The following is a 16,162-nucleotide window of genomic DNA, read 5'->3' on the forward strand; positions in this document are numbered from 1 at the left end:
TACTTAGGAGATACTACGTCCTAGGAGATACCAAGTATTACGTAGGGAGATACCAAGTCCCTACGTAGGAGATAGTATGTCCTACGTATACTAGGAGATAGTATGTCCTACGTAGGAGATACTACGTCCTAGGAGATACTACGTCCTAGGAGATACCAAGTCCTACGTAGGAGATACAAGTCCTACGTAGGAGATACCAGAATCCTACGTAGGAGATAGTATGTCCTACGTATACTAGGAGATAGTATGTCCTACGTAGGAGATACTACGTCCTAGGAGATACTACGTCCTAGGAGATACCAAGTCCTACGTAGGAGATATTGACCCCAAAAAGATTTTTCACCGTGACCCTACTACGTTTCCGTACAAAACCAAAACCAAAAAACAATGAAAAATAAAACGAAACCAATTCCCCACACAGTAAAATAATATACAAAACAACCCAAAACGCAAATGCTAAGTTATTATATGTTAACGGGTCTTTTTGCATTTGCAAATATTCAAAAGATGCATGAAGGCAAACGCTTTGCAATGAGCAAGAATGAAAACATATAAACTAATGAACTGATGCATGTCGAGAACATTATTCATGTCTTAAATTAATCAGTTTTATACGTGTTGTTTAACGTCACACTCAGCAATATTAGTCATAGCGGCCTGTAACGGATAATTTTGGACCAGACAATCTCGTGATCAACAGCATAAATATCGATCTATGCAGTTGGTCTACGACATAGAGTCAACCAAGCCAGTGAGTCTGACAACCCGACAATGTGAGTCATGTCTTTGGTCAAGCATGTGTTTTTCGAATCCGGATCGTCACGGATCTCAAATTATCCGGGTGTGTGACAACAGTTTCGTGAGTTGAATAGATCATCTTATCAAGATTACTGCTCGACAAGGCAGCGGCAGTATATCCACATTAGTGTACGCGTGCTCCAGATGAATCACAGATAAACCTGTTTGTACCCAGTGAGGCTCGACCAGGAAGTTCAATACTTAAATAGACAAATACTGTCTAGTCACTGCTTACTGAGCTGTGATCCGGGGATACTAAGGTGGAGAACAAATCGGGATATTATGATCTACTTGTACAACTTGATGATCTGATGCTGTGGCAATAATGGGCAAGAGGCTGGAGATTCATTTGATGCTTCTAGCTGCGCTGACTGTTAGTTGTAGGTGCCCTTTTTATTCACTTATCATGATGTTACATCTGTCATTCAATTCCAAATATGCATGTCACATAAATCACACATTTACTTAGGTCTATACATATTTACAATTCTAATTGTCGTAAGAATATTATGCTGAATGCAGAGTTTGTGGATTACCTGCATATATATCCCAAATTTTGCGTGTAAAACGTAACGAATTGGTAACATAATGTCACCTCTTTCTATTTGAGCATGGGTAAACGAACCCGAGGTGTAGGCTTTGTTGCCTACAACTGCACAGCCTACGCTACATCAATGCATCATCGTAACGCCTACAGATGTCGTAATACCCGTAATACTCGCAGATAATGTAAAACTGGTGGGCCATATCACTACATCGGTGACACACTACATGCATATCTGCACACCCGACCATATTCCAGCCATAAAACACAATGCAATACCAGCCATGCATATTCCATACTTATCATAAATGTCGACACAAAATGCATTTACCATATGTATGAAAGTTGTTTCATAAAAGATATTAAAATAATTGCCAGTCCTAGATACCCAGACATTGACCACATTTCTTGCAAAACATCCCATTTAGTTTACATGTAAAATGTATATCTACATAGTCTTAACTATGAAAAGATGTGTTTTGTTGAAACGTACCATGAATGTAAAAAGTCTCCTGTATCCCTTCACGTGTTGTCGACAGTGGTGACCGAGCTGCATGAGACAACCACACACAGCTAACAACAGGGTCATTCAAAACATTTGGGCTTGAGTTAAAAAAGGGACAGGTAAAGACAAACCCAATCAAAACATGGAGAACGTGGCACATCTCCATTAAAATGCAAAAAAACCCTAAAACTATAAAACTCGTTGAAAGTAATAGCTGATGTAAGTGAGTGAGTTAGTTTAGTTTTACACCGCACTCAGCAATATTCCAGCTATATGGCGGCGATCTGTAAATAATCGAGTCCGGACCAGACAATCCAGTGATCAACGACATGAGCATCAATGGGAACCGATGATATGTATCAACCAAGTCAGCGAGCCTGACCACCCGATCCCGTTAGTCGCCTCTTACGACAAGCATGGGTTACTGAAGATCAATATTCTAACCCGGACCTTCACGGGTAAATATAGCTGATGTTAAGCTAATATAGATACTAACGCTAATAACTAGCCATTCATTGCACACTATATACCAGTGCTAATTATACAACATACTTCATCCATGACTGTCATTTAATCAAGTTTCAATGATTGGCCTATTCATCAATGATGGCAAATAGCTGCTATCGACGAATTTTCGCGAATAACTTCCAATATAATTCCGGTGCCGTTGTTTTCGTATCGGCCATTTTGACATCTTTCACTGGATGTAAATATATTACGAAGCGCTGTCATAGTGACCGAGAAGAAAGAAACCCGTTTCACCTAATGACGTTATTGTTTCAATGGTTTTGTTCAAAGTTTGACAGACTTTTGCTTCCTCCCGTGCTGTTGTGCGGCAACTGAGTCGTGCGTACTTTATGAATTTTGTCATATACCCTGTCCACGTTTTGATCCCCAAAGGCTCCAACCTCAATGCACACTTGCCCTCATTCTATCAAGGTAAATACTGGAATGAATTCACACAGTTGCAAGTCATGGCTGTACTCTGCATGTCCTAATCACCTGGATTGTTCTCATGTTAGACACAGTTATGTTATCAACCAGGAAGAACTACATGCACACACAAAGACACCCACTCGATAATAAGCGTGGCTTCCTATCTCTCATGTCAGAGTGTATGCTATACGATATTCACCCGTCGACCATAGCCAGAAACACGCCATCTTGCATTCAACATGACGAAGTGGGCGACAGCTTATATACTTCTTCTTACAAGTGTGTCTTGCAGTGGTAGGTTTCAGGCAAATGTGTCTAATCTTTTGTAATTCGCTAGAATTTATTTATGTTCTGTCATTATGGATGTAAAGAAGTGTTTCTGTCAATGTTGTTTCATACTGACAAATCATCTTATATTTTCAGTGTTTGGCCAGACAATCCGACTCGTGTCCCCACTGGACAACGGTGTTGGGAGACTTGAGGTGTACTATAACGGCACATGGGGCACTGTGTGTGACGATGGCTTTGATACCGATGAAGCTAAAGTGGCCTGCAGACAACTAGGACTATAGTAAGACATGTCTGAATATATCTCGTCTTTTTAGGGTATATTGTCATATAGCTAGAATATTGATGTTAAACAACTACGTAAGACATACGTGTCTATGGGGAGTTTGTGCAGTGTGTATGCATGACTGTAGAAGACACTAGAGATAGGTCAGGCGCGTGACAATAGAATCATATCGTGTTATAAAAGTAAGTGTGATAAATTGAGATAAGTGAAGTATGTATGAGAATAGTAATGCTGTATGTTATAACAGTACTCGTGTGATATCCTGAGGCATGTATCACAGGAACATAGGTGATCATATGCTCAAAGGTTATTGTGACCTGGTAGTCTCATGAATGAATTTTTAGATTTGAATCAGAGAATGGGTGCACTAAAATAGTCAAAGAGTGAGTGAGTTTAGTTTTACGCCGCACACAGCAATATTCCAGCTATATGGCAGCGGTGTGTAAATAATCGAGTCTGGACCAGGTAATACAGTGATCAACAGCATGAGCATCGATCTGCACAATTGGGAACCGATGACATGTGTCAACCAAGTCAGCGAGCCTGATCACCCGATCCCGTTACTCGCCTCTTACGACAAGCATGGGTTACTGAAGATCAATATTCTAACCCAGACCTTCACGGGTAAATAGTCGAAGAAGAACCACCTGGCAACTGTTCGAAATTTTCAAGAAACATGATATATATTCATTAAAATGCCAGACATCCAGACACGTATCAATTTTCCCAGTCAATGAAGTCTTTAATATTGCAGAAGTCAGAAAAACGTCGATTCAATGTCTATAGAAACAACGTTTGGCACATATGTTGGCACGTTGGCGGCGTTGACCATTCAATAGTGGCCACTCATCAGTAACCACCACAAGTAAAGTGTGATGGATTCGAACCATGCACCTCTGACACAGGTTCCTGCCAGCAACCCTCACACTAGGGTTGGGTATCGCATAAAATTTTCTTATTGCGACATATTGTGATATGTCTTGGCGTATTGCAATACGTATTGCAATATATTTGTGAAAGTGTGACACATGGTTTAACTCTTTCAACACCAGTCAACCAGGGGCTTTTACTGCCATGACACCGAGTTCCCAGAGACTCTGAGGTCATAGATGAGGCCTATGTTTATCAAGGAAAATATCAGCCTGTAAAACATTATTACTGCTACATGTCATGCACCATTTGAAAGGTTTAATACCAACATATTTATAAATATGAAATTTATTTTTGTATCATACTATTCAAATAATACAACAACAATTTAAATAAGTTAAATTTTAATGAAAATGAAAGCTTACAAATTATAATGTCCAGTTAAACCACGAATGAAGCAACAAATGCAGCGATTTTGTGCATTTGTAACATGTCATAATATCCCTTACCTGTTTCTTCTATATTTTCATTTTTACGTAATCTGAAAAATATTATAAAAAGATTTCTGAAATAATATGTATGGTCGGCTATTTCCCGATAACAGTGGCTTTCCGCTCGGTAACAAATGCTTCCGTTTTTTATGAATAACTAGGAGTAACAGGAGTTTCTCGCAGTTGTAAGAAGCGATTTTATTGGTTAAACATTGGTTTCTAATAACGCTTTTTCGCCACAATCTGTTATAACATTCGTAACTACTCGCCTCTTTTCGTGACATACAAGGAGACTCGTACCTGTATAGTACGCCATTATTTCCAAACTCGTGGCAATCAATAAAATCGCGCCAAATACTAAAATGTGAAATTAGTCAAATGCATTTGTGACCAATTCGTGTTATGCCGGACAAGCCGAATAGCGTAGGTCACGGAAAGAGGCGAGTAGTTACAAAATAGTTTCTTTGGGATTATCGATTTTCATTATTAGTTCCGGGATTATAAAATTATCTTTTTACTGATATTTGTTAACGACATAAGAAACTTATGTAAAGTGACTTTCTTGGAGTAGCCATGTTTGGAAATATTCCTAAACTGTTTTCATCTCCGTGCCTGTTTGCGCTTACACAATGCCAAGTCGTGAACATGGCCACGAGAGGGTACAGTCGACGTCCGGCCTGCCGGAATGACACGAGTTGTTATAAATGTTTGCATTTCGGAACGGGTTACGCACAAAATCACCACCTTATGGAAGTTAGTTGTCGTGTCGTGCTAGGTGATGACCTGTGACAAAATGCTTCAAGCATATATTTTATATTTAGCATTAAACATCGTGTCTGAGGCGTGAAGTTCTAGGCGACGAAACCCGAAATGTTATTTGACTAACATTTCATGATCGCACCAAAAGATGGAAAATAGTAACTTATAATATCCGTATGACAACTTTTATGAGTACTGTTGTTGATGATATTCTTTAGTTTATTCAATTTGTTTAATTAATTCCTCGAAACATTGTTACTTTGCTCTTTGACAACTTTGATGTGGACGTGTGCGAGAATCGGTTTTGTTCAATAACATTGCGAAAAATATTATATAATTCTAAATCTGTCGATGATATATGTTCATTTGAAAACTAGAAGTGTTTTCAGACATTGTGAAAAGTAATGGATTTAATAAATGAATCATATGTTAGGTAGGTTCCTACAATTGTATATCATTTTGACGCGCCTACTGCCAGGTGTTCAATGGGTTAACTAAGGTAGTGAAATTAGTGTTTTCCTTTCATTTGAAACAATGCCACTGGCCACTGCCAGGGCACAGATGCGAATGCCCAATAAACATTCTCAAAACTAGTCATGTATAATGATGTAAAGGAAATACAAATCTTATTGGGATTTTTTAACTACATCACGAAAATTACCGATCATGGCCACGGAAATTGTCCATCGTATCGGGTGAACCGGTTTGCGAAAAGTGTACCGCAATATATGGTATTGCGAAGTTCGAATGCAATATACCCGGTTAACCGGTATTCTCGCCCACCCTACCTCACACCCCGTACCATACCTGACAACAGAAGTGTATCTGTAAGAACAGTTCAGGTCTACGGCCTTGGTGCAAGACGCCAGCCCAAGCGGCGGCGATTTGACGCAAGGATATCGACGTCGACGTCATCAGTTTTCGCAAAATCCTCGGATTGATCACCAGACAATGATGTATGGGATGAAATGATCCTACGTTTATGACGTCATCCGAATTTTTTCAATATTGCTGCAAGAATTCGTTCAAATCCTTCTCGCATATAGAATGATCTTCCAGAGGACTTTCATCAACTTTAACTTTTGTGGCCTCTATGAGGCAAAGTGCCACTCCTGCATCAATGCACAAGGTGGACAAACGCATGTACATATGTCAGGACCGTTGATCGTTACCATACCTTGAAACTTTTGTCTTTGCACGCAATAACATTTCAATTCGCGGCTGTAAAAGTTTTAACGCTTATTCTATTTGTTGTTTGTGTGTCACAAAACATCTCTCTTTGAGTAACGGAAAAGGAGAATACTAAACAATGTTCCGTTTCGCACGTTAGATACCAAATCATTCGTTCGTTCCATAAATATGGTATTACACGCGATATCGTTTTGCATTTTGTATATTACTCACCCAACATTAGCAAAATAATATCTCAGAGTTCTTATATGCAGACCTTCCAATTGATATTATGATCGTCGGAAATAGATAAGAATAAAGGAATCCAGTGAACAGACTAAACAAGACAGATGTGTGGATGACAAAGAGTGCGGTGTGGATGGCGCCGACGGGACCGAATGCGTATGATAGCTAATTGCGGCCCTCCGCCGTGGCAATGCGACGGGTAAAGCATGGGAAACTTTGGTACTTCCTCCCGCGGAGACAGCAGGCAGGAAGGTTTGGGCTGTCGCTGTGAAAGCAGATGCCAAGTATCCCTAGTTGTAGCAGCGCTGCTGCTTAGTCCCGTCGGCACCATGCCCACCGCACCTATTTTAGTAAGAAGTTGGATCTTGGTACAGCTTGTGTCTGTTCTGTACAATGGTGACTTAAAAGTCAAAATGACAAACCTCGCGCCCACCTCCCCCCAAACACGGTATTGCCCTCTGAAGGGACGGGTGGGTGGGAATTATTTAGCAGAGGCAAAATGTACGACTTGACCGGAGAGCATGAAGGATAGAAAGGACGGATATGACGTATGCTTGCAGATGTGACGTCACTCCGGAAGTGACGTAACTGCTATTATGGGATGCGGAAGAACAACACTGCCATGTGCGTTGCTGTGCTGGTTAGTTCCTATAAGCGAAAGCTAGGGTTTAAAGTTGTGCACAAGTATTGTAAATACTGGCTATGAACATGTTTACCAATTTACTTCTAAATGCCCTACTGCTGCTATTAATAAATGCTGAAATAATACACCGCCTCCTGTACTGCGACGCTGGATGGATACTATAAGCCAAGGCAAATTACTACAGTTTAAAGTTATGCGCTGAATTGTAAATGCTGCCCATAAACCCATTAAGCGAAACAACGCTAAATGTCATTATATGCTGAACCTTCCAATTGATATTATGATATGGTCGGAAATAGATAAGAATAAAGGAATCCAGTGAACAGACTAAACAAGACAGATGTGTGGATGACAAAGAGCGGAGGGTGTGGATGGCGCCGACGGGACCGAATGCGTATGATAGCTAATTGCGGCCCTCCGCCGTGGCAAAGCAGACGGGTAAAGCATGGGAAACTTTGGTACTTCCTCCCGCGGAGACAGCAGGCAGGAAGGTTTGGGCTGCCACTGTGAAAGCAGATGCCAAGTATCCCTAGTTGTAGCAGCACTGCTGCTTAGTCCCGTCGGCACCATGCCCACTGCACCTATTTTATTAAGAAGTTGGATCTTGGTACAGCTTGTGTCTGTTCTGTACAATGGTGACTTAAAAGTAAAAAATTACCAACCTCCGCGCCCCCCTCCCCCAAACACGGTATTGCCCTCTGAAGGGACGGGTGGGTGGGAATTATTTAGCAGAGGCAAAATGTAAGACTTGACCGGAGAGCATGAAGGATAGAAAGGACGGATATGACGTATGCTTGCAGATGTGACGTCACTCCGGAAGTGACGTAACTGCTATTATGGGATGCGGAAGAACAACACTGCCATGTGCGTTACTGTGCTGGTTAGTTCCTATAAGCGAAAGCTAGGGTTTAAAGTTGTGCACAAGTATTGTAAATACTGGCTATGAACATGTTTACCAATTTACTTCTAAATGCCCTACTGCTGCTATTAATAAATGCTGAAATAATACACCGCCTCCTGTACTGCGACGCTGGATGGATATTATAAGCCAAGGCAAATTACTACAGTTTAAAGTTATGCGCTGAATTGTAAATGCTGCCCATAAACCCATTTAGCGAAACAACGCTAAATGTCATTATATGCAGACCTTCCAATTGATATTATGATATGGTCGGAAATAGATAAGAATAAAGGAATCCAGTGAACAGACTAAACAAGACAGATGTGTGGATGACAAAGAGCAGAGGTGTGGATGGCGCCGACGGGACCGAATGCGCATTATGATAGCTAATTGCGGCCCTCCGCCGTGGCAAAGCAGACGGGTAAAGCATGGGAAACTTTGGTACTTCCTCCCGCGGAGACAGCAGGCAGGAAGGTTTGGGCTGCCGCTGTGAAAGCAGATGCCAAGTATCCCTAGTTGTAGCAGCACTGCTGGTTAGTCCCGTCGGCACCATGCCAACAGACCCTAACACTGTCCGCTGCTGGACAGCGCGCGGGCTGCCATCCACAGCGTATTAGATTTCGCGATTGGATTGGGGGTTGAGGATACGCTGATGAGGTTACTACCCCTTTTGCGCAGGCTTCAGCCTCTAAGTGCTGCTAAGCGCGGCCGGGTGCTGAGCTGACATACCCGCGATTGGTGCGGTGGACCCCATCTAGGAAGTGGTAGGGGGTCGGGTTGAATGAGACAACTCGGCCGCCCAGCTGCCCCCTGTACTACATTCCTCAGCCGCCGATTCAGCTTCTTCCGCCTCTTCCGCCAACACGGACGTTGTTGGCTCCGCGCCACTCGACCCGAGGCAGCATCGGCGACCAGACTATAGTGGCAGCTGGGCAGCGCAGACGGATGTAGAGTAGGTCGTCGTACATCACGTGAAAAGAGTCTTGGAGGGAACCCCACAGGTCATTCGACTCGAGATGGATGACAATGAATGACCTGCATCGGCCCTCTCGCTAATGAGACTCTCAAACCTGCCTTTGAGGCCGGCCAACTTGAGACCCCCTTTGCCGACCAGATCACACCCCGGCGACGCCCAGGTTGCTCCGTTGCGGACCCAGATGTTTCTGCAGCCTCGCCATGTAGCTAGAGCCGATCACCCAAGCTGGCCCTGCAACCCATAAATGCACGAATTATCTTTGTGTGCTCAGGCGAGGAATGCGAATATATGACTGGTATCGCGTTAGATCTCCAACGCCCAAATTCCTGTATTTGCTCTGGACGGTATGCCTTGCAATGCTGCCATGGTTGCAGCCCCTATGCGAAACGATGAATACAGATTAACATTAATGGGTTCCTTTGCTGCTTGAAGAGTCCTTTTCAGCACTGCCTGAAACTGAAATCTTGTTAATGGGGCGGAGTTTGTGTGGACAAATAAGTACCCGTCCGCTCGTGGACGCACTGATAAAAAGCGTGTGAGGGCTTTGATAGGGCATAGCATACAAGCTGGAACTGCCTGGATGGCAATGCGTGTGCCCCAGCCTTGTTAGTCCGTTTTGGAAGCCCGTAGTACCACCTCCAGGTAGGATTGATCGCTAGCAAAAGATACATCCGTTAGCAACACTGCGAACTGTGATTTTGTCGTTACTTGAACCTGCCACTACCTCGCTTACCTTGAAAAAAAACGAAAATGTCAGTAGATATGCTGCAGCAAATAGCAGGGCTTCATATGAAGACCTACAAACCGTGGGATGGAGTTGCAGAATGGCGTCAAGCAGATCCACTGTAATAGGCTGTCTCCTGTCCGGATGCCCCGACGACATGGACATCCCTGCAATGGCTTTCTGCACTAGAAAATGATTAGTTATGCACTGCAAGGAATGGAGCTTATGGCTGGACGACAAGGCTGAAACGTAGGAGCGGGCCGTGCTCGGTGACCTACCTGATAACGAGAGATAGGCTATAAAATGAAGCATATGAACTAAAGGGGACTGGCCATAGGTCCGGCAGGGAGTACACTGCCCGAAAACCCCGCAGCGACTGCACTGCCGACTCATATGCCCTCCAGGTGTTTGCCGCCATCGAGTTGGCTACCAGACTGCTTGCACTTCTGCTGTTAGATGAGCCAGATGTCCGCTGGGATTCCGGAGGCCTGTTGATCCGCCTGAGGGGCTGCAGCTCGGAACCATGACCACTGAAATCTCGAAAGAGCGTCTGCTATTATGTTATCCTGTGAGGGTATATAACGTGCCTTGAAGTGGATGTTGTTTCGCAAGCAAATCAGGACCATACGCCTGAGCAGTTTCATGACCCTTTCCCCTTTTGCTGTGTGCCTATTGATAATACTCACCACCGCCTGGTTGTCGCAAAACATTAGCACTCTTTTGTTCGCCAAACTGCTGCCCCAGATCCGCAACGCCATGACTATCGGGAAAAGCTCCAAGAATGTCAAGTCTTTCACCCATCCTTGTTGTAGCCATAGGTCTGGCCACTTGGCATTGGCCCAGTGGCCTTGGAAGTATGCACCACAACCCCATGCTTCCTGCTGCATCTGTGTAAAGTTGTAGAAATGGGGTAGAAACCCATCCTTGTTCCAAGAATAAGGTTGTGCCGTTATGCTCGGCAAGGAACTGAAGCCATAGTGCGAGGTCCTGTCGCATGCCCGCTGATACGCGTATTCTGTGATGCGGTTTGCTTGCCCCTTTTGAGCATCTATTAGACGCCGCAGAAATGGACGGCCCATGGGAATTGCCCTGCATACAAAATTCAGCTTACCTACTATTGATTGCAGGGTATGCAGAGTGACGGATTCTTGGATGGAGACGCTACCAGCTGAGATAACTGATGAGTCAGTTGCGCTATCTTGTCCTGTGGTAACCTAATTTCCCCCCTCACCGTGTCTATGGTGAGACCAAGGAATGTAAAGACAAGTTGTGGGTTGCACCGTTTTGGTGTGCAATTGGCACGCCCAGGCGATTGGCGAATTGAAGGTAAGTCTGGAGCATGTGCGAGCAGGTGTTCAAATCCGCCGCAGCCAGGATAAAATCATCCAGATAATGAGCTATATCCTGGCTGCACGTTTCGGCCTTAATGGCCCATTCGATGAAAGTGCTAAATGACTCGATGGGGCACAAGAAATGGAACAGCCGAAGGGGAGACATTTATTAATGAAAACTTTTCCCTGAAACTTCATGCCAAGCAGCTGAAAGTCCGACGGTGCAACCAGCAGGAGAGGAAAGACATGTATGCCCACTGCCGAGATTTTGGATCATAGCTACCGCCTGATCAAAGGTGGTGTACTGAACTGTGCATGCTTCCTGCGGTATATAGTCGTTCACCGATGAACCTACAGGATATGACAAGTGATGGATGAGGCGGAAGGCAGCCTCACCCTGGACAGATGAATCCGCTTTCTTAGGCACCAAGCCGATTGGGGAAACTATCAGGGAATCCACTGGTCTGTGTGTAAGAATGGGCCCGCTATGCGACCCAACTGAATTTCTTTACATAGTTTCTGCTCCACCAGTAGTGGCTGCTCGATCGCAGATTTAAGGTTGACCGCATCCCGAGCAACCCTTGGCCCTGAATATTTTAAACTAAAGCCCTGACTAAAACCTTGTTCCAGTAACTCAGCTGCTAATGGGTTGATTGAATGATAGTGCTTCAGCCACTGACGCAAGTAAACAACATTAACTGGAGATGGGGCCATGCTAAGCATTCCTGGCTGGCAGGGCAGTGGGTCGCTTAGGGGTTTGTGCGGGGACTGTGTTGTGCTTTTGGCACGTAAACAGGACGATGCCCCATGGCCGCCTATGTTGCATGCCGAGCATTTGTCTGCATAACGACATGACTGTCCCCTATCACACATGGCACGATTGAAGCTCCTACAAAGAGCCTCAATAGGCGTGCGCTGTTGGGGGTAGCTGGGAGTAGCTGGCAGAAGGTGTGTGTGTCTGCTCTTTATTGCTAGGAAGCATCAGCTGCAGCCACAGTTGTCCATCAATTGCGCCCCAAGAGCGTGATGGGTCTCTCTCCATTTTCTGCCGAAACTGTGTGTCATATTGGGACCAGCAGTTACCGCCGAACTTAGCAGCAGCTCCACGGATTGTCTCCATGTATGACAACATTTGCTGTATGTAATTTACGTCAGTTTGACGCTCAATGACTACACTGATGTAAGTCAAAAAGGCTGACGTCCAAGACCCAATGCTTAGTTGACGAGTGGACTGCTGCCTGGGTCTAAATGTTACCTGGCCTGAAGGGTCAAGCTCCATCGTAAAATTCTGACACTCCTGAGCTGATTGGTTTTCTGCTGGTAAGAGGGATTTCATATCAACAAACTCCCCCCGGTGTATTTTTCCCTTACCGCCTGCTGCTTTAGGTGGAAACCAATGGTCTCAGCCCTAAAGCTAAGCTGCTGATGTGGCAGCATGTCTGCATTCACGAGTGTGTTGTTTGTGAGGGGTTGGCTGAAACACCCCGTCTGAGGTGTGGAGGGAGCTACTTGAGCTGGCTGTATACCAACCGGTGCCTGATCGCCACGAGGAATCAATAATTCGGGCAATATGTTCACATGATCAAAGGGAGACATACCTTGTGCGTTGACTGATGGAGCCAGCGGGGTCGCCGCAGGGGATGCCTCCGGTTGTTGGGCCTGACAGGCCTGGGGGCAGTGCTCATGGGGAAAGCACCAGATGACCGTACCCCTTTGTCTGTCGTTTCGCCGCTCTAGCACGTCCCTTCACGGCGGAGTGGTTGAGTGCTGCCTTGCGCTTTGGAGGCATGGTGATAGCACGTGGTGATCTACAACTAAAACTTGTCAAAAAAGTTGAATGAAAAGAGGACAGAAAAGAAGCCAAATGGAAGCGAACGCAATTACTAGTATTTGATAAAGAATTCCGAATTAAGTTGACAGCACGACGCGATTAGAGAGAATTATTTAGCAGAGGCAAAATGTACGACTTGACCGGAGAAGGATAGAAAGGACGGATATGACGTATGCTTGCAGATGTGACGTCACTCTGGAAGTGACGTAACTGCTATTATGGGATGCGGAAGAACAACACTGCCATGTGCGTTGCTGTGCTGGTTAGTTCCTATAAGCGAAAGCTAGGGTTTAAAGTTGTGCACAAGTATTGTAAATACTGGCTATGAACATGTTTACCAATTTACTTCTAAATGCCCTACTGCTGCTATTAATAAATGCTGAAATAATACACCGCCTCCTGTACTGCGACGCTGGATGGATACTATAAGCCAAGGCAAGTACTACAGTTTTAAAGTTATGCGCTAAATTGTAAAATTTTTAGTGAAACAACGCTAAATGTCAATGTTGAAGAACGAGTGCATCACGCCGCCATAACAGTGGTCATGCGTATGAATATATTTCATTGATGATTGCCACCATTAGTCTGTTTGATGTGATTTTTTAGGGGATATGAAAAAAAGGGACCCAATGACTTCAACCAGTGCGTAATAACATTGGAGATTTACATTCAGTATATATACATCCCCCTTCTTCATGTTCCATTCCTGCTTGACAACGGTACAAGAATCTGTATCGAAACGTCGCATTCACGAATAAAATAGGTTGTTATCCATAGAGTTTGTTCTATAATGTACTTCCCAACTTCTAAAATGCCACTCAAAGAAATTGCAGATTTATTACACAGTGATATCTTCAACGGGTGAGAAATAATATGTCATATATATACTAAGATGGGTGAGATGTGTATGACAATAGTACATTGTAGGATACAGGTTTAAGGTAGTGCCGACGCATAACTGTAACCCTTAATTTCAGGACAATTTGGGGACAAGAACGACAATTTCTTGAATTTATAACTTTGTGCATTTAGTAAAAGCGGCGTCACACCAAGGGCGATTCAGGAGTTTGGATTTGGAGGAGGGAGGATTTGGTTGGATGACTTGAGCTGCTCCGGTACAGAATCGTCTTTGGCCAGCTGTTCACACGGAAAATGGGGCGTCCACGATTGTCAACACATTGAAGATGTTGGCATCATATGTGATCCAAGTGAGTAAACATCTTGTCAAATATTTACTTGAATACGAAGGGCATACTTTTCATCAGTTAACTATTGTTCTTGTGCAACTCGTTCATGGTCACTGTCTATTCTCGGTCAGAATTAGGAATACGTAAAGATGAATTCGAAAAGAATAGAAATCTCCCCAACCGAAAGAGTACTTGATTCAACACGACAACGCTTCGTGCCACTGTTGGCTCTCATCATAATTGAATTGACAGTGCCTCGTTGACACAGACACAGGTACATCTGACAAATGCGTTGGAAAAAAGAAGGGAGAGAGAGTCCTGCAAAGGGAATCCGTAGATTTATTCATCTGTTCCAGGGAGGTTTATGGAAGTGACAACAGGTACTTATATGATCACACTCCATGTAGACATACGTGTCGTGTGAGAGGGCAGTCAGTATTGGCTTTATGTCTACAGAACATTTGACTATCACCATGCTTCGTTTCATCCCCATATAAACGAAATTAAATGAAATATGCATACTGAAATGTTTCAAAGTTAGTCTATGGCTATCCAGTTTTGAACAATGTATAAGAGAACATTTAATGTTTTCGCTATGCTGCTTCACCAGGTGACATAACCATGAAGCTGACAAGCTACAAAATGGACTCCTGCAGGTACTCCACTCCGGTAGCTGGGGAACAGTGTGTGATGATGGCTTTGGAGCAGTGGAAGCTACTGTTGTGTGCAGGGCTCTGGGGTACCAGTAAGTGGTAGTTCATTATCTTCTTTCACGAAAAACAATTAATTAATAAACAGTCTTTCATTGAAAGATATCAACCTAGGGTTATTAACTTTGTAAAAGTTCAAAGCCACAGGCAAATTATTTGAAATTTATTTCAAACTCATTATCTCAAACAGGGAATGATATAGCATGTAAAACGATCACTTAGAGTGCCGAGTAAGGTTAGAAATTACATTTTTAACAACTTATTAAATCTATATCTGTAACACCTATACACTGGTGCAAATAAAGATGGAACAGCTTTGACTCGTGTTGTAAAATGCTGACACGCTGATGATGATTTCTGCTGCATGCTGTTCCACTGATCGGGGTTCGAAACCCGAATTTATAAGCTTGCCAGCAGCAGCCCCGCGCTCCTTGGTTTCACCAAAGTGATACAAATCTGCGGTCTGCATCACACATCATGCTGTCACGCCAAATATAAGCTTAACAGTTCAAAGCAGCGTCAAACCAATCCATCTAACCAACCATAATATGTCACTAAAATAAGATGGTTCAGTTTTCCGAAAAGGCCTCTATTTATGTTTCCTTTACAGGATTGGAAACGTAATTGATGAAAGCAGTACCAATAAAATGTGGCTAGATGACGTCCAGTGCACGCTGCTGGACACAGATCTAAAGGACTGCAAGCACCTGCCATGGGGAACAAATAACTGTGGTGGTTCTGAAGCTGTTGGTGTTGAGTGTTTTTCTTTTCCTCTAGGTATGGTTTGGATCATTGCTCGTGACACTGATCAATGGATTGTCTGCTAAGGGGCACAATTGTTTACTGGCCATATGATTGCATTATTACTAAACAGAGGCTGATCACTCAGACGTACGCAATCTACGAGACAGGATACAGTAGTGAGTGAGTGAGTTAAAATTTAAAGTCACTTTGGCAATATTTCAG

The 16,162-nt window shown here is 43.7% G+C and overlaps 1 protein-coding gene across 2 annotated transcripts; it reads left to right on the top strand.

The window, feature by feature from the left end:
* Positions 1–761: 761 nt before the first annotated feature.
* On the top strand, positions 762–16,072 carry LOC124279172 (scavenger receptor cysteine-rich type 1 protein M130-like). 2 transcript variants are annotated; one of them, XM_046714970.1, is made up of 5 exons: positions 762–1,178; positions 3,207–3,354; positions 14,332–14,507; positions 15,097–15,231; positions 15,807–16,072. In XM_046714970.1, exons 1-5 carry the CDS (start codon positions 1,124–1,126, stop codon positions 15,818–15,820), a joined length of 528 nt encoding a protein of 175 aa, XP_046570926.1. In that variant the 5' UTR covers positions 762–1,123; the 3' UTR covers positions 15,821–16,072. The 2 variants fall into 2 exon arrangements, with proteins under 2 accessions (XP_046570926.1, XP_046570927.1); XM_046714971.1 differs by lacking the exon at positions 762–1,178 and adding an exon at positions 2,955–3,077.
* The last annotated feature ends 90 nt before the right edge of the window (positions 16,073–16,162 follow it).

The sequence above is a fragment of the Haliotis rubra genome, unplaced genomic scaffold, assembly GCF_003918875.1.
Source record: "Haliotis rubra isolate DU_JTF1 unplaced genomic scaffold, ASM391887v1 Scf2474, whole genome shotgun sequence".
NCBI classification, from domain to species: domain Eukaryota; kingdom Metazoa; phylum Mollusca; class Gastropoda; order Lepetellida; family Haliotidae; genus Haliotis; species Haliotis rubra.